This window comes from Diadema setosum, chromosome 15 (genome assembly GCF_964275005.1).
Source record: "Diadema setosum chromosome 15, eeDiaSeto1, whole genome shotgun sequence".
Lineage (NCBI taxonomy): Eukaryota > Metazoa > Echinodermata > Echinoidea > Diadematoida > Diadematidae > Diadema > Diadema setosum.
Genome location: NC_092699.1, coordinates 18,781,678 through 18,808,952, shown reverse-complemented (window position 1 = coordinate 18,808,952; position 27,275 = coordinate 18,781,678). Strand labels below are relative to the sequence as shown.

Genomic DNA, 27,275 nt, shown 5'->3' with positions numbered 1-27,275 from the left:
ATTGATTGGATTTCGTGCGCGTGCACGCATGTGAGCCAAAAAGGTTGCTACATTGTAGCATGCAATGCATGCTGTAAAACGTAGCCTGTGGACCCGCGCGTCCCGAACACAATTACGACGGGTCGATGAGATGAAAAAAAAAAAAAAAAAACATTTTTAGACTTTTTTTATTCTTTCTCTAGCTTAAAATGGATAATTTTGGGTTTAAAACCATTCACAAATTTGTAGAAGGTGATATTTGTGGAAAAAAATAAACTTGAAAGAGCAAAAAAAAAAAAAAAAAAAAAAAAAACGCGACCCGAAATTTCCGTGATTTTCGGTCGGTCGCGAAGGGCAAACAAACCATTTTTTTTTTTTGGCCTTATTATCATTACTAGTATAGTATTACTAGTACACGGTACATGTACTTTTTTTTTTTTAAACTTAGCGCCATCTGCGATGAATGCGACGCATCAGGTGATCGGTCAGCGCGAAGCGAGTGACGTGAGCTAGAGAGATGACTGCATGCATGACGTTATTTTGGTTTTGATGCAACTGCCCATGTCCAGTGACTCATTCATTCTGTGTTGACCCGTTGTGGTGTTTCATCCAGTGTTTTGAACGGAAGTACGAAGTCTAACTAGCTAGCTTTCATATTGTCTGAATTTGTAGCGCCGCATTCACATTTGAGAGCTCGACGGTACAAGTTGAGCATCTAACAGTTACAAGGTAAGCGTTAGAAAATCTAACGTTTAATCTGATACAGTCGTCATCAACACAATCAATAATGACAGTCAGTGGGTATTGTTACAGTTTAGTTGTATCAGACTTGTAAGTTGTGTACAGATCCGCGTTATAATGCAACGCAAGTAGCCAGTGCGTGCAGTAGAAAACTGATCTACTAGTATTATATTAAACTAGTCAGTCTAGCTAGACAAGTAGGCTATAAACATTAGGTTTTGTAGATTCTAGGCCCTTAGAGCGCATGAACCATGAACCCTGTGACATGTTTGAAAATAAATGTGCTATTTAGACTAAGCATGCAAAATGTGCAGCATCAACATGATCAACATCGTGTGTAACTGATTCTTTGTTTTAGGCAGATGGTAGGCCTATTGGTGGATCTATCACAATCAGTATCAATCTGTCTCTTCACGCCCACGGACACGGTGGGCTTGTTATCAGTTATCTGTTTACTCATTTAGGCCTAACTCTAAATAAATTTACACAGCCCAAAGTCAAAGACTTGGGCCAAGACTTGTAATGCTGGTAATGTAGGCCCTAGAGGGATTATCAGAGATGCCAAGTTCAAAAAACTTTTATGAGTGAGATTTTCATGACTCGGCATTTCGGCACTCGCGCGCATGTGCGCGCGAACGAGGAGGGTGACACCCCTCCCATGGTATAGAGCTTTTTTGAATTATTAGCTCTTAATGATGCGATCTGACGCATACTTTTTTACTAATTTTGAAAGACAAAAGGGAAATATACCTTCAATTGCAACTATCACTTGAATCCTTTGAGCTATACTCCTTATTTTTGGCACAAATTGCAGACTTCTCCCGATGCGTGAGAAAAATGGGTGCCCTGCGTGAGATCGTGAGACAGGCCCTAAATTCTTGAGTCTCACGCAGAATGCGTGAGACTTGGTAGCTCTGGATTATGCATATGGGCAATTCCACGGTATAGATCTATAGGACACAGATGCCAAAAGTTCAAAATGATATTTGTTTCAAACACCATACATTTTCAGACAATACCAGTACTTGAGTTGAAGTTTTAAGAATCATTATGTTTTTCAATAAAAGCGGCCATTTTGATTTTCAAAATGGCTGCCAAAATATGCCTATAACTCAATGGTAAGAAAGAGTGTATTGTCACATGATTGCTCTCTGTATATCCCCTTTACTAGTACTCTAAAGAACAATCTTCTATATGTGTGCAGTTACCAGAGAAGTCTTTTACTAGGGTAAGGGCACCAGTATTCGGTCAGCCCCCGGTATACGGTCACTTATCACTGGTCACCAGCCAGTAAGTTCAACTGTCACAACACACGCAAATCACATTAATTCACATACTTGCACACTCATTCACAACAGGAAACTCCCTTAGCCCCCTCCAAAAATTAATCCATCCAAAATCCCAAATTTTACCGTCAAAAGTGCAGAATCGGCGCTACTTTCCAAAAGTGCGCGCGGATAAGGCCCAGTTTTAAGAGTACGGGTCACCGAAAAAGCGCTAAAAATCGAGAAATACGCCGTTCTCTCGCGGGATTTTTTCGCTTATCGCAAGCTTGGAGTGTAATGGTATCTTCAAAAACGCAAAAGAAAAACAAAATTTCCGTACGTGCCGATACAGTGTCCCAATGTACAAGGGTTGAATGCAAGTGCCGAGGCCTCAGTATTCGGTCACCAACGGTCGCCGCAATGTCCCTGATGCAATTTTGCGCCAACAAGGTAGCGTGCACGCGCATTTTTCAGCTGCCTTGAACATGCATTGACCTTGAACGCGCACATCGTGTGACCGAATACTGGTGCCGGTGACCGTATACTGGGGAATTTTCAAGGTGAAATGTTTTGGGATTTTGTGCAATTCTGTGAGATATTTAACAAAATGAAAGTTGAGATTAAAGAAATTTGATATATTTCACATACATTGCTGTAGATATGATGTATGTATGTATTATTTTAGTTTGAAAAATATTGCAAAAAAGCTTAAGTGACCGAATACTGGGGATGTTACCCTACATGATAGAAAAAAAGCTGGTTGCTTGAAAGAATTTGATAGAAACTTTTAATTAGTTTGACAATGATGGATGTAACATCAGTTACCAAAAACAAGGAATTTTTAACTTTAATCATCAAAGAAAGTGAGCTGTATGATGTAACTTGGGATTTCTTATGTATGCCCACATGCCTTCCTTTCAATACCAGAAATAAGGATACTTGCCATACTGGAGAGTCATGATGAACACTTCAAAATGTGTAACGTCGGTTACCGAAACATCATATACCAGTGGTGTAACGTCAGTTACCATGACAGTAAATTATAAGTGAGGCAAATTTTTTTGACTTAAGGCCATTTCAATACATCTGACAAGTCAGAGGTTATCAACAAAGAGCAGCAATCCCTTTGATAGGGAATGATGTCATCACCATGGCATGTCCATGGATATATTTTTTTTCATTATTTTTTATTAATTAATTTATTATTATCATGATAGTATCCGTAATCCGTAAGTTATTGGATCAGTCTTCCACTGAACTTCTCATTCACGCATTTGTTTCTTCCCACCTTGACTACTGCAATTCCCTTCTTGTTGGTCTCCCTGCTTCTAGTATTGCACCACTTCAAAGAATTCAAAACACAGCTGCTAGGCTTGTAACCCTTACAAAAAGATCTGACCACATTACTCCTGTTCTCCAATCCCTCCACTGGCTCCCCATACATCAACGTATCACCTTCAAAATCCTCCTTATCGTTTACAAGATATGTAATAATCTTGCTCCATCTTACCTCAAAGACTTAATTTCTTTCCGCTCCTCCACTTCAACCTGTTCTCTTCATTCTTCCTCCACTCTCCAACTATCACATGGTCCCCGCACCTGCACCCGCTATGGTGATAGGGCTTTTTCTGTTATTTCCCCGTCTCTCTGGAATAAACTTCCTCTCCATATTCGTAATGCTGATAACGTTGATAAGTTCAAGTCATCATTGAAAACTTATCTGTTTACTCAACTTTAATTATGTTGTTTTGCTGCTGCATGTTATATCATAATACGTATATTTACATAATGCTATATTTTATTTTAATGTCATACTTCTTTTCTTTTTTTTCTTTTTTTTTTTCCGGATCAATGCGCTTAGAAACATCAGAATTAAGCGCTATATAAATGTTATTCATTATTCATTATAGTATCATTTTTTTTTTTTGGCTTGGGCTTTTGATTTTAGGTTCAGCACAAGTTTAAGGCTAAATCATCTGGAACTTCAGGTTTACCACATGCAATATAAAATGCACTCAAGTTACTATACAGTACATTCACATTCCTACGGGATGATAAAGCTACCAAAGTTTGTAGGCCTGATCAATGATGTGGTTGCATGGTACCACCTTTTTCTATTAAAAAGCCTGTGTACAGAGCTCTGTATACCAACAGTTTAATAATCTTTACTAATGATTGCTTTTGCTAGCATTTTTCTTTTTTTCTGGAAGCTTAGTGAAGTTTCTACCTCAAGGCAAATGCACAAACAGATATATTTCTTCGCTTGCACTTAAATGTCTGGTTAAGTTAATATGGCACATCTTGTATTATGGTACAGAAGACATGTACTTCATTACTGTTTGAAACTTAACACTGATGTTGCTTAATGTTTAACACTGATGTTGCTCAAAGTGAGAGGTGATTCTAGAGTAAAAAAAAATGTTCAGAGTTGTTGATTACTTTCATTCATGCAGGGACATTTTGTAATACATGATAATTATGAACAGGAAGATTCGTCTAAATATTGATCTTAGAATTCTTCCGTTGCAAAGTCCTGTTTCTTGTGATCTGGGATGTCTTTGCAAGCCTTGATATGCCAGTGAAAAGGAAAAGAAAAACAATTATATTACTTCAAGCAAGGAATAATCCAATAATGCCCTTTTGACCAAAAAAGCATTTAATGTTTCTTCTTCACAGGAAAATATGAAAAGTGTAACAATATTAATTTAAATCAATTGATGATGGAGATCAAATTTTTATTTGTGGCCCTAACAATGCCTTGAAGGAGAATGAGTAAAATAAAGAAAAGAAGAAGAAATATATCACAGTAGATTCCATACATGCATATGATTTATGAGTTGATATTTGTATGTTTTTTCCCCATGACCTGAAAGATACAATATATTTTTTTACACACCAAGATATCTGCGTTTTGTGTAGTACTGCAGGGTATTATGGGTGGGGCACTCTACATGTTGATAGAAACTTTCTAGTTCATTAAAATTTTTTTTTTTTTTTTAATCTATAAATATTGATACATATATGTACTTGGAACTGCTGAATCTAAATGGCTCTGTGTAATCATAACTGTTGAATAAGCATTCAGTCTTAACGCTCATTCACAGACGAAAGTCGAAATGCCAGCAGCGCATAACACACAGCGGGGGTACGGTACCTGTTTGTAGTATGCCTATGCGTGTATCAATGCACAGTAGCTTCTATATGGGAGTGTACCGACGCGTTGGGTTACGTACTTCCACGGCGGATAGTACGGATGGATAGCGAGTGGAGCTGTCGCTGTAAGTGATCACCCCTACGGTGGCGCTCTTCAATATGCTTCAAAATTTGTGGATTGACCGTTAGAAAACTCCTGAATTCAGTAAATAGTATGCCTACATTTTACGTACTTTAAATTACTTAACGTTACTCATACTGATTAAGATTTTCATATTGGTGATTTTGATCCTTAACTCACACTTTGGAACCTGATACAAAAGGAAAACTTGTACTCAACCAAAGGGGAACTGGCACTTTCAGACATATGTCAAGAAATATCCTCTGGTGCATTTACATTATTTTTGCTCAACTGTGCTAGGGCATGTGGGGAGGGGGGGAGGGAGCTTGCCCCCTAAGGGCCCCACCCCATTTGTGTCTTTAAATTTTATTCTAATTTGTTGCTTAGTAAATGCCAGGGATTGTTACTGGTATACTGCAGTCAGTATAATAACCTGTTAAAGAAATTAGTTCTCTGTAAACTCCATAGCAAAAGTATGTGTAACGTCAGTTACTGACATGTTTACCTTTAAGTTTTCATAGAACACAAAGAAAATGGACTTATGTTTTATTTCATTTGTGTATTTGTAATTGATGAACCAAGGTATGATTCCATATCAAACAAATCACTCTGAAAGGTCAGAATTATAAAATATCACACAACTATTCTCAATCATGATTTTGCATGTGTAAACCCTATGGCAAATGTAAGCGTAACGTCAGTTACCGTCATGCCTTCGCTTAAATTGGCATGGTGCTAAAAGGAAATATCTAAAGTGCACATTATTTTGCACACCTGTTCCTAAGAACCTAGGTATATTGCCATATTAAACACATAAAGGTTACAAGTCAGGGACATGAGATATTTCCATTTAAATCTACACCATAATTTCCCATGTCCTTTTTCTGTAACGTCAGTTACCGGACACATTTTCACTTGCTGTGTGATAAGAAATTCAGTTTGAGAGAAAAACTTTCCACCTATTTCTTCTTTCTCATGAACTCATTCATCAATCAATGCTAATTACAAGCCCCAGTTCCTTTTATTCACAAAACTACAACATATATGTACAATTTCATGAAAATCCTTCCGCGTAACGTCAGTTACCGTGGAATTGCTCATATCATACGTGAATTATATAGGGGATGACATATAATGTCTAAAAATTTTAAGAAACATGTCTTCAAGAAACCTCTCCATCTTGTACGATATCTGGCGAATAAAGCTCAGGGCAGGGTTAGCTGCGACCAGCCCCAACGCGTAGCCCCCACAGTATAACTGTGTACATGGAGCGCCCCGGGGTTAGGTTAAACACAGATAGAACTCTATAAACCGTAAAAGTTCACTAGACTACACCTAACTGCGAAACACAGTCCGAATGCCAAACGCGAAGCTCCCACAGTACATAACTGTGTACAAGGAGTGCCCCGGGGTTAGACTACACCAAAGTAAAACTGCAACATAATGGGCTTTGAGTCAATACGGGGAAGCTCAAATATCAAAGAGAATGAAAAATAAAAAATGTTTTACTGACTTTACTGAAAGTCATTGACATAGCATTTGAAGTGAAGTTGTTGTCTATTACAGCATTTGCAATGTGTGTGTTCATTATAGTTCTTCAAGATGCATTTGTGTGTGTGTATGTGTGTAAATGGAAAAGCAACACAGAGACTGCTGAGCACTGCTCATTGTATCAAATTTGGTGATCAAGCATCTTGAAGTTGTTATTTTTTTGTTTTAACTTCATGTCAGGACTTGCACGATTTAGATTCTTCATGGAGGCACACATGCTCATCTGTGGTGAGATTTTGTGTGTGTGTGTGTGTGTGTGTGTTGTAGATTGCACATAATTATCATTATACAGTACATGAATGTATTGAGCCATTTTTAATTTATTTCTTCAAGAATACATTTTGACCATTATAAACGTAATGCTTAAGGCTGTGCAGGTTCTTTTGTGCTAATCTTTATGCTCGTACGTGTTTTTGAAACAAGGAGGTAATTGCTCATCACGTACAGTATTTGTTTTGTTTGTTCCAATCTTACAGGCTATCTGTGACTCTAAGCAGAGCATTGTCTGAAATACATATTGTAGGTGAAGAAAAATAGATTCCCGAGGGAGTATTTGATCGATCCAATGTCAATGATGAATGGCAACATGGAGGAGAATCTTGAAGAGAAGACAATGCCTGATGTGTCCTTTGAGGGTGTCCGTCTGACCATGGAATCCAGCAACCTGATGGATGAAAACAATGCCCAGGGCAGGGGCGCCACCACTCCTGTGGACAATGCCAAGTACCAGGCCCCACCCTCTAATGCCACTGGCTTTTACTTCGCCTCCCAGGTATAGTAGCCCCAGCTTGGTTAGTAGACAAAGTTTTGATTCCATTCAAGGGGGTGGGAGGGGGCAAGGGGCTCCCAACTAACAGATGGCTTGGATTGACCCATGCAAGTTACTCAGCATTCTCATACACATCAAGGGGCTAAAAACCCACTTGTTGGCTTGGCCTCGGCATCAAAAACTCATTGTCAGGCAAGTAGTATGATAAAATGTTAACCTGTTGAGGAGCCCCTTGCCCCCTCCCACCCCCTTGAAGTGGATCATAACCAGCACAAGATATTATTTACAGATTTTTAACCTGTTGAGGACGAGTCTCAAGTATACTCGGGCAAGGTCAATACTGTATAAGCTGTTATTTTCGCGTACAGATATTTTCGCGAATTAGAAGGTGACAGACATTTTCGCGAGATGTTGATTTTGCGAATTGACACCAACGCTATCTTGCATGTATTGTTACTCTAGTGTATGGCGACATTTTCGCGTTTTGTTAAATCCGCGATCTAACTGTGATTCACAAAATTCGCGAAGATTAAACCCTCGCGAAAATAACCACTTATACAGTAATTAGTTGAATCAAGAAACTGGCTCAATTTTCCAGTTTCTTGATTCAACTAATTATTGATCTTGTACTTCGACTGGATGAATGAGAAGAATTTACATTGTCTATACTCAGGCAAGCTTCTATGGGAAATGCATGTCGTAGCAAAATCAAACCGTCCTCAATGGGTTGATAGCACTGCTGGTGCCACATTTTCAAAAGTGGGGGGGGGGGCAGGCCCTCTTCTGGGTTTCAAGAGCTAACGAGCAAAAAAAAAAAAAGGCCTTCAGTGCAACTTCTGATGCCACTTCCGTTTTTCTTCAGCTGACAAGCAAAAAAAAAAAAACTTCCTGGGGTAAAAAAAGTGTGTGTGTGTGTGTGTGACCAGGCCTTTGAAGCAGGCTCCACCCTCTCCCCCCCCCCCCCCCCCACCCAACCTCCACTGGCCAAGAATAGCATACTTCAGCCAGGTTCCCAATTGCCCATTTCTCTATATTGTAATGTGGGTACTACACAAGTGAGGCTTAATTCTTGTAGTATTGACCACTCTGCTGACCTATCTTACATGAGGTGGATGCTGGTAGGAAAGAATGATACGATAACCTTTGCAGCTGGACTTTATGTGACACTTACTAGGGTAAGCTCTACAATCTCCTATAGAATAGACAATAGACATTTTGAGTAACAAAGAAGACCAAAGAGCTACTACACAGAAGACTTATATTGGCAATCTGGTGATGATAGGGTTGAGTGGCTGAGAGTGCACTCGATCCTCCCAAATTATTAAAGAGTTTTCTTGTCTTTGTTTTATTTGTGTATGACAATATTTTACCCCACTGAAAACTTTGTGTTGGATGTATGCGGTATTAATTGCAGTGACAGATTATTACTCCATTTGGGCATGTGGTGATATGCTTCTTGTACAATGTCTTTCATTGAGTGCAATTGTAGAGACTTTCCATCTCCTGGTGTACATTTCCTGTAAGTGACATTTCATTTTCTAGCAATTGTCTCACAACCCATTAATGACACCGGAACATCAAAGGAGGCATTGAATTTCAAAAGGTGACTGAAATGAATGTGCAATGTAAGCACAAAGCCAGCAATCATGACAGGCCTCACATAACAGAATGTGCATCAGGCTGCGTTCACATAGAAGTATACTATTCGGGTATTCGGGCTCGTTTTTCGAGGGCACGAGAATAGCTTGAATCGAACGATAGGATTTCCTCACACCGGTTCACATAGGAGGGCACTATTCGAAAGTACCGAATAGCTGCGAAAAGTATAGCAAAGTGGGAATCGAACTTGTTCGATTTTCTTGCAGCGTATACCATCTCTCGTTTATGAAATAATGACAATTTTGGTCTGGATTTGCCCTTTAGCAAAAATAAGCATGGAGACTGATATTCTGATACAGTTTAGAAATTGTTAATAAGATTTGCTAGGATGTAGGAGGAAGAAATCTTCACTGCATGGGATGATGAGTTGACGGTGCGGGTGATGGTGTATTCGGGGCCCGAATAGCGAATAGCGAATACCGAATACTTCTATGTGAACGCAGCCTAAGTAGCTACTGGCCAATGTTTCACTGCATTATATGATTCTCTTCATTGTTAAGGGGGGGGGGGGGGCAGCATAGGGCACTTCTGTTATGTTAATGAAAGTGTGACATAATCTATAAAAGTAAAAGAATGACATGTACTCTGCATACCATGACTAATCCACATTTTTCTCTCCACGTGCTGTTATTTGTGTGTTTGATCACATGTTGTGGCTGTGTATCCCTCCCTGCAGTCTGGTCGGCTGGAGGCAGCGGCCACCGCCTGTCAGAACACGCTGCTGAAGCCGGAAGAAGACGGGCGTGTCCTTGGGGTGTGGCTGCTGACGGAGATTGATCACTGGGACAATGAAAAGGAGCGCGTTGCCGTGGTGGCGGAGCACTGTCTCTTTCTCATCAAGTTTGATTTCATCACCAACGTTATCAAGAGCTACCGCAAGATCCTCTATGGCACCCTCACCTCTATCCAGAGAGGGAATTTTTCATACCCTGAGAAGACTTTAGCATCGTGAGTAGCCTCTTTTATCCCTCTTCACCTTGATAAAAGTATCTGTAAATTGAAAGTGGAACCCTCCTTTGCCAGCGCTACTTTCCAGATTTCCTGTACCCTAGTGCTGTAGTCAAAATTGATATAAAATGGCATCATGAGTGTTCCATGGAAGATTTAAAATTTGATGGAAAACCAAGGTGACAGTATGACTAGTATATTTTGAGAGGTTACATGAGAAATCAATTCTAGATGAACGCAGTTAAATTTTCTCTCATTTCTTGATCATTTCTTTTGGAAATGACTCACTCAGTGAATGTGAAATATCACTTATAGGGCTGTTAGATCTCATATGCTTGTTGTATTCTAGCTGTAGTTTCTGACAATGGTTTATTGGCTTGTTAAACAGCCATGTCTGTGTGGCCCAAAGTGCTTTTGATCAGAAATTTCATTGTTCCTTGCAATTTCCTTTGGCAAAGGCAGTATCTTTATGAGAGACCTCATAGGACTGGGAGACTCACCTACTCACCCACTCACCAGCTCACCTAAGCCAAGTGGCTTAGTGAGCTATGGCGATGGCTTACTGTCTGGTGTGTGTTGTCCACCATGCACTGTGTGTAAGCGTTTAATATGATACATTTACTGGAAGATAAAACGAGCTTTAAACAAAACAAAACCAAAAAACCCTACATGAGTTTGGCATTATTGTAGTTGTACAATGTCAATATGATGAACCGCACAGAACCAAAGATAACATAGCTACTCACATGTAATTCTAAATGATTTAAGTACAAGAAAAGCTCTTGCAGTTATCTAACTGCCAAGAGAATGTTTTATCCATTTTCTAAGATATTTCTTTGTAAGTGAAGTTACACAAATCCAGGTAAGTACGCCTACTGTCTATGTGCCAGTGACAAGAATTATGAAGCTTTTAGAGCCTGTATGCAGCAAATTAAAAACCAAGATTTTAGTAGGAATGGAGGTCATAGCGATTTAAAAAACAAACAAACAAACAGATTCTTGCCCTTACTGTAAGGAAATAATACAATGTGAATTATTCTTGTGATAAATAAGTTCAGTGTTTTATGCTCTCTTTATTAAAACACTCCTTTACCTTGGAATAACCTGACAGCAAGTAAGTTTACAGCCACATCTTTGCATAGATTTAAGAGCTGATTAAAGTCTTTCTTTCTGGCTGTTTTGTTCATTGCATCTGTAGACTCAAATCTTGCAGTGATTTGATTGCTCTATTTACATGTCGCAAACTTACATATATGGGTTCCAGCTTCATAAAATTATTTTGCCTCTTTTCCATTGTTAAGTTTCCCAGAAACTTCTTTATGATAAAATCATCCATTGCTTTTCTGTCTAGAATAAGTTCGTTGTGCAAGTGTCAAGTATTAACTATAAAAGATAGCTTGAATTTATTGCTTAACATTGGATTGGACTCTTCTTCTTGCCCTTAACATCATCCATGTAAACCTTTCATTGATTCTTTGTAATCATTCTTTAAATGATTTTTCATATTTGCATGCAAAACTTTCATTCTCTTTTAATTTTTTACCTCAGTTAAAAGTAAAAATATGTAAAGTGTCACAGTCATTTTCCAAGTTCATTTATTTTATGATATTCTTTGTCACGTATATTGATTAAAATGTGCATCTGCTCTTGCATAATATTTCTTAATCATAGAATGTTAATAGAATGACAGTAATTTTGTGAATTCAGCAGAATTTGGGCAGTATGAACTCTTCTACAGGTTCCTGGTTTTTTCAGTTTTCTGTGGTAACATTCTATAGACTCTGATCTCCAGTATGCATAGGAATCTGATTTAATGATTTATATGTGTGTGTCTGTTCAGTGTGATCTTTGCAATATTCTTGTATCAGTGTAAGTATCGGCCAGTTCATGGCTGGTTAGTAATTTATAATCTGCTTTGTAAGAAATATGAATGGACATAAGAGATGAATAATGAATGTAGTCCATATGTACCAGTAATTTCTCAAAGCATTGGCGTGATGTGTGAGCATCCATTCAACCTTATATGAGGTGACCTCGATTGTCCTTAAAGGTCAGAATGAATATAGATTTGTCCCTGTATCATGGTGTCCTAATAGTGCCCGCACTGGGGAAGGGGCCAGACTCCACTGGAGCAGCAATCGAGATTTGTCTGTCCTGGACAAGTGGAACCCCTTCAGTGACTCCATACCGTACATCACGCTGACTGGCCACCCTCTGCAGTCGGACGATTCCAGACAGGTCCAGAGCTACCAGGTACTCTCCATGGTGTCATAATCTTTTGGTCACATGATGATTTTGATCACATGATCTCTTGATCACTGCAATGGACGAAGCTCCAATGACATACCCATGCTGCGCCACACTGCTCATGTGTCGTGTGCAGGTACGGGTTACGCCTACTGTAACAGTCTAATGTCCCATTATGAGCGAGTCAAGAATTATTCATCAGTCAGGCCAGTTGGGCTGGCAGGTACTAGTACATGGTATGCAGACTTCTAGAGCTAGCTAGATGCTAGGCACTTACATGTTTTGTTTTTTCCCCTCAGGCAGCTTTTTTGCTCTCTAGTTCACATGTACACAGGCAAGAAAAAAATCTAAATTGCACTGGTTCACGAAGGAAAATCAGGACTGAAATCGCAACAGTTCATGGGAGGTCAAACTACACATGGGCAAGGTCCCGCGCACCTTGCATTCATGTGGGATATAAAAAACAAGTGCGATCTCGCACAGCGTTCATACACACTTTGCACCACGAATAATCGTAACTATTTAAGAAAGAAGCGTGACTGTTTCATAAATGTCACCCTTAAGGTGATATGCAGATTGCGATTTGAATCTTAGTGATAGTCACAATTATTATGTCCACACACATATTTTTTTTTTTTTTTTTTTGGGGGGGGGCATGATTCAAATTACAACCCAAATAATTGCTATGATTAGTGGCTGTGTGAATGGACTTTTTATGGACACTCTTTACACACTATGATGCTTACAACTAAAACAAAGGGATCATTTGATGGCCACTATTAGAATTTTCAGTGGAGTTGGCATAGGATAATTCTGCAGAGAGCCAGTAGGGAATTTGCTTCTGCCATTTAGGCACAGAACTAGTCATATCACCTTGAGATCTTCATCCTCTTCAGTTTGATGACACTGCACTTCTCTTCCTGTTTGCGTATTACTTCATGCATATAATCAGGACACACAGGAAATAATGGGAAGCTATACAGATTTGACTTCTTTTGTTTTAACCCACAAGGACATTTAAAGTTCAGAAGTCAAAGTTGACCATAATGAATAGAACAAAGTCATGTTCTTTGTTGATTATTTGCTAAAACAATGCCTTGCAACAATGCAGTCATCCCTGCTGAGTTGGTATAAACCTACAATCACTTGATACAAAGAATAAGCATAGCCCTTAGCCATTTCATGGAAAAAGAAATATAATTTACATTTATAAGGTTTTATATGCAAGTTAGTGACAGACTTATCAGATAATGACATCAACACCGTATATATTTTGCAGATGTGTTGCAAAACGATGAGAAACTATAGAATCTGATTTTTTTTTTTTAATTCATTCCGCTTAAGTGAAACTTCCAGCATTCTGTTCGCAAAAAGAATTTTTACAATGATGATTTGGCCTTGCAATACAAGCTTGAAAGTTGTTACTTAAAGACATATCATCCTTATTGCATGCAAATTTTTGAAAATTTGGTGAGAACACTTTGGTATTGAAGAAAACACTATTTTGAAACCTCCTGTAAATTTTGAACTCAAGAGGGTCTTTATTTGTTGAGTTAAATTGACCGTTAAGATGCGAATACTTTTTTTGTACTGCAAAAAAAAATTACAAATCTAAACTACTAGTCTAGTTTTACAGACCTGTGTGATGCACTTATGTAGTTCATGTAAGTGGTGTGTTGTTATTTGCCTTAGATAACAAAGTAAAAGAAGCTAGTGAATTCTTCCTTTCTGACAGCTTGAACATGCATATCTTTTGTTCAAAGTATAAGTATCATATTACAACCACAGGAGGATTAGTATGTGCAGCTGTGCCTCGTACACAGAATACGTTTCGGTGAGCATTTGGTGCATTATTTGAATTTTAACGGCTAACAACCTTCAAATATCACAGAAATGTCATAGCTTTACAATAGTCTTGTCATTCATTCTGGTGGATCATGTTCTGTGCTATTTGGGAAGGAATGCAAAGGGGATGACCCATCTTTAAAGGGGATACACAAAAAAAGCACTTTGTAGCAAATTGATCTAACTTTCTGAAAGGCACAAACATACAAACAAACAAATTAATGAAGTACAGTATTCACCGCATAATCGGGACAGGTTGGGAGTAGCAAACACGGCCCCTTTAAGCGGGGTGCCCGATTTCGCGATGAGCACTCACCATACACTAACGGCATACGACATGTACATTATGTAGTGCACACACACACACACACACACACATGCATACTGACGTACTGTACATGTACATGAATACACAACCACGCTACCCCTCGGCGCGACCCTCTAGCTGTCCCTGCATTCTCGCAATGATGTAGAGTAATCGCAACCGGGTTCTTCTTCTGTCGCCTCTCTTCGAACACGAAATATGTGGATTAAAAGCTAGCACTTTCTTAAACATTCGTAGAATTCTTGGACACGTAGGGCGTTCTGTGTAAATACATATCCACAACCATGGGAAATGATTACCCAGAACTGATGTGGGAACGTCAATGAAAAGTCCTTCAATCATTCAATCATCACGGCTTGATTGTTTACTTGCCGCGATCACTGCACTGTACATGTGTTGTAGCGATCTGGCTCGCCATAATATATACACATGTACAGAAAAGCGAAGGCGGGCAGCGAGCTGAAATGTACGTGTACTGGATGGACGGAGGTCAAAACACACCAGTCCGAAGCTTGCTATGTAAGTTTGATGTAAACGACAACTGATAGGGAATCTTTGAAATATTGTTGTGGTATTTTGGTAGATGTTTTTTGTGTAAAATATCAACAAAATCAAAGATCGCTTGAAGAAAAATTGTCCCGTTTATCAGAGGTCCCCGCCCGATTATCCAGTGAAAATAACGTGCATTGGAAATGTTTCTGGGAAGCGTATGTCATTTAAGCGAGGTTCCCGATTATCAGATGCCCGATTATGCGATGAATACTGTAATAGATCACATCCAAGTAGGAACAAATTAATGTGTCCTTGTGTAAAATAAGATCAAAACTTCTGTTTTTATATGATATTTTTAGAGTCTCCCCCATTTATTGTAGGGTGAGTAAGTGGCATGTTGGGTCTATGATCATGTGTACACTCTGAAAACCCACAGTAGATTTTGTTGCTGTTGTTTTAAAGAAAGAAGAGAAAGAGAGAAAAAATGTAGATTTCAGTAGATTTTAGTGTCCATTCTTTTTATGGCATTGCTTAAATCACATAGGATATGTATAAGAATTGTGATGACCATGCATCAGGGAATTAATACATCAAATGTCTTGTAGATGGTTATAGTACAAGTACGTATTCTTTGAATAAAATCTAAATGTAGTAATTTGATTTTTTTTTCTCATTATTACCATAACAAGCTGCTGCTCCTACGTGTATGCAGCAACTTGCCAAGTCATTGTATGGGCATTGGGTAAATTTTCTCAAACACATGACCTGAAGGTAGTCAAACAACCCACTCAGGTAACACAATAGTACGGTCCCGTATGAAAGTCTACATTGTACAGTGTGGATTTGGCAGGATCACATAATCCTTATTTTCTCCACCATTAGTAAGGTCCAGGTCTTTAATTTTGTGCTTATCGTGGACACTTATTATGTCAACGTAAAACAGATAAGGTGTAGTGAGGTTTAAAGCTAATCTTCACAAATGTTTGTCTTTGATTTGATGTTAATGTAAAAAGACATTGTTGTCACACTTTTCCTAATGGCTTCCCAAAATTCAGCACTGGTCTAAAAAAGAAATGTTCATACCAATTTATCCTCATTTATTTCAAAAACTGTCACACGGAAATGGCACGTGGTACGTGATGCAAAACACATTCTATCATAATCTTATTCTAGATGAAGTATCATTTGTAGTTATTGGATAGAATTGAGTCTAGCAGATATTAACCCATTGAGGACGGACTGATTTTGTTACACCATGCATTTCCCATAGACACCTGCCCGAGTATACTCGGGTCTCTTTTTCAACAGGTTAAGTTGATTTAAAAGAGAGAGAAAAAAATGTGTGTCGTGTGTCGTGCATAAACTTTTGACATTTTCGTATAAGCGGGGTTCCCACTATGTGCGATCCATTGCGAACGCCACGATTGGACATTCGTAACTGATCGTAGAAAATTTGTTGAACTCATCTGAAATTTCACGTTTGATACGAGGTTATGCGAGTCAATACGTGTTGGTACACTTGGATGCGATATGGTCATGATTGGTCTATTTCAAGCGATATGATCAGTCACGATCTGGTCTGCCGTTCAAATATGATCCGACAGGATTGTCCTGATTGAGTTCACGATAGGTACCGATCTAACATGACCATTACGATCAGGATCCCCGATCTGGTACGTGCATTAACGTACTGATACGTTCCATTGCGAATACAGCGGACCATTACGGGCTGCTGAGATAAGATACGATATCTTTTACGATCGGGATCAGAAGCGACCCCCATTTAAGGCGCGATTGGACCCGAATGGGAATATCATAGTCCGGCTGATGATGGATTTCATTGTTTCCCTTAAATTATGCAGAGTGATTAGGCCTATTAATTTTATCCACATTCATTGATGATGGCAAGGTTTGACAGGTTGACGATGATGACAATGTAACCTTTGCAGTATTGCTAATGACGATTATGTTATCAGAGAGAAGGCAGCACCCAGGCCAGCCATAACCTCAGATATTCCCTCGTCTAATAATAAATGTAAAGAAATTAATAGATTATTAAAACGATATGCTCACCCTCCCCCCTCACAAAAAAAAAAAAAAAAATGAAATAACGAACCCAAATACATAAGATCAGATGATTGCCCCTCTTCCCCAGAAAAAAAACCCAGCAAGACAAAATGACCTTTCTCTCCAATACATGAAGAAAATAATTATATGATGAAATGGAAGCTAAGAAAGAGGATGGGATCATTTTGAATGTTATGTAACATAGTATTATGTGTTATATATGCTCGATATAAGAAAGTTGGCCGAATGGATAGTATTGCTTATGTGTTCGATGTCATATTCACAAAGTATATGTATCACATGCCTTTTTATTTCAAAATGTCGTTATCTCATGGATTATTAAAAATTTGGTTTATTCGGCTTTGTTTAGTATTTTACTTAATTACGTTTAACATAACTGATACACACACATAACAGAAAAGTGACTCCCTAATCAAAATGATGTCACTTTTTAACAAAAAAGGAGGTTTTATGCAAAATTATTTCGCAGGGGTATATTGCTACACTTATTGAAGAACTAACTGTGAAAAAAATTTAAGAGTGATCTTCATTGTCATAATCATACGAGTGATCTCACATCCACGACAATGGTCACTTTTAAATTTGCAGTAATAATGAGAGTTGAAAATAACCATTTTCCTCTAAAATTGTGCTCTACCAAACATAAAAAAAAGGACATTGAAAAGTGTCAAAATAGATGTAAAGGGGTCAAACGATGGCTGATGAAACAACTCTTAATTACTATGTACAATACACAAACAGCAGGATACTGCACCCCCCCCAAAAAAAAAAAAAATAATACTCTGTAATATACTTTTAAAAATTAACCATTTGCCTTTGATATGTACCCATTCAAGCACGATTCAGTAAATTATTCTCATCTTTGTACTGACGTTAGTCAATACGTGCAGACATACAATTGCCATTTTATTTTTGCTCATTTTTTTTTTTCATTAAAAAAGTTATCCCATATCCTGTTTTGTGTGTCTGTATAATGGTAATAGCAACTCATTAATGAGAACATCATTAAAGGGACTGTACAGTACTGGTTGAGGTGGGGATTCATGTTTTGAACATTCCTAAGTGAGATAATGTGAAACCTCTTATGAAATATGAAAGAGCATGTAATTTAAAGAAGGATTCAACATTTATTTGATGAAAATTGGTTTTCAAATGGCCGAGATATCCAAAAAGTGATAATAATAAAAGGCGACAGGCCAAAACTTTTATTAGGATCTCTTTGTTTTACCTTGTTTTTGGATATCTCGGCCATTTCAAAACCGATTTTCATCAAATAAACTTATGATACCCCTTAAAATTGCATGCTCTTTGACATCTCATAGAGCGGTTTCTGAATATCTGGCAAAACGTTAAAAGCTAAATCCTCACTTCGACCAGAACTGTACACACCCTTTAACATAATGTATGAAAACATCTAAAAATCTGTAATACAACTTTCATTTTATGAAATCATTAAAAAAATGATTTTGATATTTAATGTACCTTAATAATTACGACAATTAAACCCACACCGTCATACAATTTACCGTTTGGAAATAATAATCTAAAGATGCAGGCTACCACCTATCAGAATACAAAATAAATCAATTTATGAGTAAAATAAGGGCAAATGGGCAAAAAATAATAATGATTATAAGCAAAAGTGAAGTGAAAAAGTCAATCCCGATCAACACGATTAAGAAGCACGATTAGAAGAGATTTACTGCGTTTGGATACGATCCTAGACGATCTGATGCGATGATCACGATCAAAAACTAATCGTGTTAATCGTAGAAAATTTTTGAACCGTCCAAAATTTTCCTACGATTAACGCGATTGCCACGATTGACCTTAAGATCTGATACAATCTGATAAGACCATCACGCTTGCTGCACGATTAAGACCACGATTTCAAACGTGGGGCCAATCGTGATAGTGGGAACCCTGCTTAAGGAATCTAAAGATCTCTAGAACCAGAAGTGATAGAGCTAGCTAAGTTAATACATTGAATCAGTACTGTAAAAGTGGTTTCTTTCACGGTGGTTTCATTTTCGCGCTTTGAGGTTAAACCGCAAATTTAACATCAAGCGAAAATGTTTTGAACTCACCGCTTGTTACAACGCTATTGTGCACATGCACACATGAAGATTCCACGCATTGAATGTATTGATGGTCAACACACAAACAGTGATACCGCACAATGTAGGTACAAGCATGTTATAAAGTACTTGAGAGACGGCATTTCAGGTAAGCCTGCATTTAATTTTAATTTCTATTTAATAAGTAAAAGAATAATTGGATTATAGTTTGGGTTTTCATGTGCAAAATAAAACAGTTTTTGCCCACTGTGAATTCACAGATTTTGCCGACCGCGAATTCAAACACACACAAAAAAGTCGGCACCGATGGAAACCGCGAAAGTATCTGTACGTGAAAGAAACCACTTTTACAGAGTATATTGATGACTCTTGTTTCAAGTTTGTTCATGGCAGGATCAGAGTGCCCCCCTTGGGACGGGGGGGGGGGGGGGTCCTAATGGGGGCCTGAATTGTACATTTTCATCTTCTTCTTAAAAACCCCTTGATGAATTTTCACCAATATTGGCAGGATGCATCCCTAGGGGGATAGGATCTCAAATCCATCAAATGGGCACCCTGCCCCACCTTGGCCACGTGATTGGCCTCAGCCAATCATTTGATTAGGATCCATACCGCTGTTTTATAATGGATGCTATGTCTAAATATGCACACTAAGTACAGAGCAAGGCACCTATCACACACACATACATACACACACACATGCACACACGCACACACACACACACACACACACACTCACTCTCTCTCTCTCTCTCACTTTCTCTCTCCTTGAGCAAGTATTGTTATGATTTTGCGGTTGTTCTTGTAGGGCTGATTATGCCAGTCAGTTTTGATTACTGCATAGGCCATATGTACCAAGCCTAATTTTTTTTTTTCCCGAATCGGGACGAATTTGTGAAAATAAAACCTTGCAAAATATTTGGCACATACAGTATTTGTTATTTGTAGGGACCTGGAGCGGCAAGTATGCGGAACCAGACTCTGAAAGACCAATGACAATGGCCCTGTGTTGATCAGACAATCTGGGCATTATTTCAAGAGCACAAAGACATCCAGTAGGCGTATGCTTGTTTACTTCAAGGCATATTGGGACAAGGGATGTGGCTGCCAAGGTAGCAACTCCTTGTTTTAAGTTTTGAGCCAAGATCAGGATTTGAATGGCTGAATGATCATAAATTGATGCCGCGTTATTGAGTGTTCACCTGGTGGACATTTTTTGTTTTTTGTTTGTTTACTTGCATTCAACCACAGTTGTTGTTCCAGTAGAAACAAGCCTTGAACAAACTCTTGTGACTTTTGAGAAGGGCATTTTTTGTTTCTTCCATTTGAGCTCATTCAGCTGTGAAGCTGTGGCATCTTACATTGTAACACATCTCTTCAGAAACTGTCATAGGATTAGTTCTAAGTTAGTTTTATTAGAAAATTATTCTACATTGCATTATTATGATGAATATTGTAAAGAGAGAGACTTACTTTTGGTGATGTGTTTGAGAAAAATTATGATTGGTAAGTTGTAAGTCAAGTCATTGTTGTCATGAATATAATTGTAAAAATATGTGATAATGTACCAGTTACAGCAATCTGTTCTGTTCTGTGAGAAAGCAATGTGTCATCAATTAACATACTGTATGAGCTGTTATTTTCGTGAGGGTTTAATTTTCACGAATTTCGCGAATCACAGTTGAACTGCAAATTTAACAACACGCAAAAATGTCACCATACGCTAAGGTAGTAGTGAGCTAATGTAAGCCATCTGTGTCCATTCGCGAAAACAACATCTCGAGAAAATGTCCGTGACCTCCTCATTCACGAAAATATCTGTACGCGAAAATAACAGTGTATACAGTAAATTACCAGCTTTAATGCTTTCACAGTATTTAGATAATGTAGTTTTTTTTTTTCTTCATCAAACTGAAATATAAGAAAAGTGTGTTCTTTGGAAACTTGATTGAGTATGCTTAGTGTGTGCAAAAAAAAAAAAAGTTGGGGGGGAGGGGTTGGGTTTCAGAATATGACTTTTGCCTTAAATATCATGTTTTTCACAGTGCATCAGTAAGTTTGTTGATTTGTAGAAGTTAGCAGCCTTGCACTAAGCTATGCACACTGATAACTATATACCATGCTACCCTTTTGATCTCTGCTGATATTCATGCACGCTCCTCGTGCCCTCTCAGGTTGGTCCTTTTCTGAACACTCTGAGCCAGGCAGTGACCACCAGTAGAAGCCAGAGACACCCCAACCTTCCCCCAGTGAGCACCGTGGAGGCCCCCATCCAGTGTGAGGTCTACCTGGGCCTCTCCAGCATGGTCTTCAACCAGAGCAAGCTCGGCTTCTTCAGGGAGCGTGGGGGAGTCAGCTTCTAAAGAGGTCATACCGACCAAGATATATCTTAGTCAGCTTCTAAAGAGGTCATTCCGACCAAGATATGAATGTATCTTAGTCAGCTTCTAAAGAGGTCATTCCGACCAAGATATCAATGTATCTTAGTCAGCTTCTAAAGAGGTCGTACTGACCAAGATGTGTATCTCGGTTGGCCACAGGAGTTGGCATTTATTTCCTTTTCTGTGAGTACACAGTGATTTGGTAAAAGATGATATGGTACAAATAAGTAAGGAATTATTTGTTGGAAGAGGTAATATGGTGTAGATTGTGAAAGATTTTTGATTTTCATTCACCTTACATGTGAAACTACATACTGAAATTAGGATAATAGATGAGAAAGGGGAAAATTCTGAGAATGTAGTACCCAATATATTTAGCAAAAGTGTGTATAGTAACATATTGGTATTGATTGATATATCAGAGGCTGGAACTGAGTAAGTTCAGTGTAGTTTGTAGTTCCTGTATAAAGTAATTGATCATGTGTGTATTTGTTATAAACAGCATTGAAATGATGGCAAAATATCAATACTTTTTCACCTTTAATCTGGCAATACCTCATTCTTACAGCACATTGAATAGGCTGCAGACAGTGATATATCAAAAAACTTCATATGCATCTTTTGGCAGTATGTGCATTTTGTCTTTCTAAGGGATTGTTGCTGTATTAAATGGTGTTGATATTATAGCTTAAAATATGTCATAAATGTACACATTTACTAGTGCCATTTTACAACTTTGTGCTGACAAGGGTAATAGTGGTGTTTCTGTGTGCGTATGTTTGGAATTATCTATTATCCTGTGATATCTGCCTAATTTGACATCAATTTCATTCTGGTGAAGGAATTGCAAATATCTAATTTCCCTGAAATATCATTTGTTTGGAATTGTGCAATCATGGTCTCTACTCATGGGAGTGCCAAACAGGAAAAAATCTGAATAAGAACTCTGTCTCACATTATAGCATTTTGATATTAATGATTTTTTCCAAGATTGGGGTGGCATCGTCTTCTTCTATATATGTGAGTGTCTGCAAACGTGATCATTATACAGTAAATTTGGCTCTACAAAGACAATTCTTTCTTATGCCTGAAAACCAGGGTGTTTGAAAGATTACACCTACATCCTTTTCACATTTCTCTGACTCTTAGATTTATGTGTGTTGTGTATTTCAACTCTGATTAATTATGTGACACTTGCCTCCAAGGAAAAGTTTATGACAATCATATCGAAACCATAACATGTCTTTATGCATTGGAACCTGGTCTTTGAAGTAAGTTATAAGATCATTTCTTTCCAGTATGATGCAATACACAGTACATATACTAAAAAGATAAACCCTCCCACTTTTTTAGCCCGTGAATGATAAGCCAATTCAGCTAATTAAGTATGTTTTACACATGACAGTGCTTTGTTTTGCACTGTGATACTCATTCATTGCAATTGATAAAGGTAGGTTTTGATTTTGACTGTGATGAAAATCATGTGGCGTATGTTAGGATGTAATATCATTCTTACATCTTTCCTACATTGAAGATTGAAATAGATATGAAGAGTGTGTAAATTGTGGATATCACTAAGCAGTAGATATTATTTATTCTTTATTATTGTAGTTCATACACCAACTCAAGCAAGCAGAGGTACTATTGATTGTTGTTATATACTGAAATGTACTGAAATTAATTAGAGTGATAGATTTGACATTTGTGCTGGCTGTATGCTTTTTGCATGAAAGAAGTTTATTCCAAAGAGTTGATGTTGTATATTATATAGCTTGTAATGAACAGAGTTCAAGGAGGACTTATTTATCAGCTCACAGAAAACAAGCAAACAATGCTGAAGAAGTTGTTTTATTGATGGTCATTACATTTGACTTTAGCAGGTATTCTTTCAGTTTGATGAAACTCCCCTTCCTCCATCTTGTCAAGACAGACAAATTCTGACATTATTAATCATCTTTATCTTTGTCATCATTGCATAATGATGTAATGCACATGAATCACAATTATTTGTACATTCTTTGCAGTATGCATTCTGTTTATCCCTAGTGATGGTGAGCATGATTTGTGCTCCACACAGGTTAGTGCAAAATTGTGCAATTTGGTTGCATAAGACGACCTTTCCCTGTGGAAATGTGCCTAGCTAGTTTGTGAAAGCAGGCAAGATTTAAATTCCTTCACTTTTCTATTCTTTGTCTGATTTTAATGATACTTGCAGTGTTCAGAGAGCTTTATTTATATGTCAAAGTGTATATGAACATGGAGTTGATTTTCACATTGTTTAGGAATGGCAATGGCCTCAAATCAGCTGCATGCACTTATGCATGTTCTCTTAAGGTAAAACCCAAAACATTGGATTAAAAAAAAAAAAATCCTGATGGAACGAAAGAAAGTCTTGTGTAGATTTACGAGAAGGGTTCGTCAAAAGTATATATATTTTATTTGTGACTATTCATGTATTAACTTAAAACTATATTTGGTTGCGTTTAAGTGTGTGTGACATTATTATCAGCTGTTTGTATGTCAGCATGTCAAAAATTGATAGTGCGGCTTGTGTTATAATGATATATTTACATTTCAATGTATCCTTGTACATTGTGCTCTATAAGCCAAAGCTGTGACATATCCTAAAACTATTGTCAATAATCACAGTACACTGTGAGAGGTGACTTTTAAGTTTTCTTCCTTACCTTACTTCCTTGACAAAACATTAGGGAGCTTTAGGGACATTCAGAGGAAAAAAAAAAACATGTTCTGAGCATGCACAAAAAGGTCGATCTATTTATAGTTTACGTCGTCTTTACGTCGTCTGGGCTAATTTTACGTCCGCTTAATTTATGACGTAGAAAACTACTTGATGCACCAATCATATGGGGCTTTATTTTTCGTATATTGCATCCCAGCATAATCTATAAAAAGCGACTTTTTAGCATGACGCAAGGGGAGAGGAGAACATCCACCGCAATCGTCGTCTCAAACGTCCGCGCCGCAAATCTAAAGCTCCCTGTTGACTAAGACAAGTCTCATATAAGCTGCCAAATTGAGTGAGATACAATGTATATGATTCAGTGTAGTCGACTGAAATGTCATGCACTTAAGTAGCTGATCTAAGATAATTTTTTTTTAAAATTTTTTTATTTCAGTTTCTTGCACAGTTCCTGTGCCTTCCCATAGCCCCTTCCCATCCAGTCCAATTGCTACACTTTTTGTATGTAATCTTGAATTTCCCTTCCCTTCCCTCATATTGTTAATGTGACGTTTTGGTATGCAAAAAAAAAAAAAAAAAAAAAAAGAAAAAAAGAAGAAGAAAAGAAGAGGATTAATGAAGACAATGTAAATGATTAAGATGCATTAATAAAAGTAAAGACGGGATTAAAAAAAAATGGCGGAGTGCAGATGTTGAAAACAGGTCATATGGTTCTGATCACCATTAATTTGATTTAATATGGGGATTTAAAAATATTCTTATTTTTTTTTTTTTGTAAGAGTCATATCAAGATGCATCCTAGGATAAATAGGAAATTAGTGAATAAGAAATCAGCCAAGAGCCTTGAGGCTAGACCAATGAGTTTTAAGGCAATTATTAGGGGGTGGGGGAAAATGCTATTAAATTTAGAAGAATCGAAAGATCTTCCGCAAGTCCTGAGGAAAATTGCAATCACGTGGTTCAAACTGAGTTACTATAAGAAATATAAATTCCACATCTTTTCAAATGGTAATCTGGCTGAAAATTGATGCACACTGACTTCAACACAAGTCAATATCTCCGTGTATTACTCTTGAATATGCATTTTGAAAGGTTGAATCATGTGTTGCATCATAAAAAAAAAAGATTTCTCTAAAGGAAAATGAACGTAATAGGAAAGTTGCATTTTAGATCAGCTGGTAACAGAGGAAGGGTTAACTGTATTTTATGAAGTCCTCCATTCAAATTTAGAAGTTAAGACATGTTTCATAATAAAATTTTTCTTGGCAATTCATCGTGATGTTCTATTATGCTACGCCACATTGGTGCAAGTATAGTAATGAAAAGAAGACTGGATTAATACTGAAAAGGTTAGATTGATACAGTGCACTCCCGTTACAACGAACACGGTTATAACGAAATTTCGCTATAACGAAGTAAATCTTCTGGTCCCAAAATTAACACCATTAAAGTCTATGGTACAAAATTCGCTTATAACGAACACGGTTATAGCGAAATTTCCGTTACAACGAAGTCTTTTCCGAGCGCCACAGACAAAGAAAAACAAAAGAAATGAGCTCCGTTATAACGAAATGCGAATTGCTTTCGAAAATACGTAGCGGAACAAGCACTTATCCGTCTCTGCATGGGTGAACGCTTCACACCACTGTGTGTTCGCTCCTTGTGTCACGCACAGTTTCTGAGGGGAACTTGCGTTTATTATTGTAATACAGTTATCCCTTCACATTTCACATAGCTTTCCAGTGTATGATGAGTATTCAGCAAACATAATATGATATATATATACGTGGTTCCTTGTTTTCGTTATATATTGTATTTGTTCGGTTATAACGAAATTTCGTTATAACGAAAGAAAACTGCCGGTCCCGAGCATTTCGTTATAACGGGAGTGCACTGTAATAAGATTTCGGGATCTTTTTATCCCCATTAAGAGTAGCATCTCTTAAGTCTGTCAGTCTGTCTCTCTCTCTCTCTTTCTTTCTCTCTCTCTCTCTCTCTCTGTAAACCATGTACATCTGTAATTAACATTAGCACCATTTACTTATCTTTATGTTATGTAAACCCAAAGAGCACGTAGTTGTACCTTGAATGAAAAAAAAAAAAAATCTTGCTGCCGTTTCAATTTGATTAGTTTATACCACCATCTTAGCGTGTCTGCAATTATCACACAATTGTTTTAGCTTTAAATTGAACCATTTATTCATTGATTGCTATAATTTATAATTGCTCTGCACCTGCCTAACTCCCAGTTATCATTCTGAAGAGCTGAGTGAAACAACATCACATGAATTAAAAGAACTTTGCTAGAGAGATTACAGTTTATGTATATGAGGTGTTGGTGATTAATTTATATGTTTTTAAAGTAATGTAAACACGACACAAGTAATTTTAATTCCTGAAATTTATGTCAATTTTTCTTGTAGTTATGAAAATCTTTTGTTTCCAAGTGATACTGAAAGAAAACTTAAAATTATATGAAATCCCCTGTAGGATCATGCGGGATTTTGTTGGTATTTTCTTTGTGCATTCAGATAATTTTAATTTATGTTTTCCTTTATGGTTTGTTTTCTTCCCTAGTCACTGTGATTCTGCTATGTGTAGGTCTGACAGTTCTTTTTTGTCTTTTACTACTAAGTTATTGCAATTCCATACACGTGACAGAGCATCCCAAGTAGGCCGATAATACGATTACTGTGTTGGTCTCTATTTTCTGTGACACAAGTTGTTATTGTCCGTTGCAAAGTCCTGATTTTTCGGTGTTTATGAAAAGCTTATGATATCGCTCAACATTAAACTATTTGGCTCAGAATTGACCATTTGGTGCTTGCCTAATTCTCCCATCTCGGAATCACCTGGTTTTGATGGCTATATACAATATATATATACATATATATATATATATATATATATATATATATATATATATATA

General features: G+C 37.6%; 1 protein-coding gene across 1 annotated transcript; it reads left to right on the top strand.

The window, feature by feature from the left end:
* Positions 1–591: 591 nt before the first annotated feature.
* Positions 592–27,155, top strand: LOC140239311 (tumor protein p63-regulated gene 1-like protein). Its single transcript, XM_072319183.1, has 5 exons — positions 592–708; positions 7,287–7,582; positions 9,915–10,186; positions 12,283–12,439; positions 21,436–27,155. The coding sequence occupies exons 2-5, from the start codon at positions 7,376–7,378 to the stop codon at positions 21,622–21,624; spliced, it is 825 nt and encodes a 274-aa protein (XP_072175284.1). The 5' UTR covers positions 592–708; positions 7,287–7,375; the 3' UTR covers positions 21,625–27,155.
* The last annotated feature ends 120 nt before the right edge of the window (positions 27,156–27,275 follow it).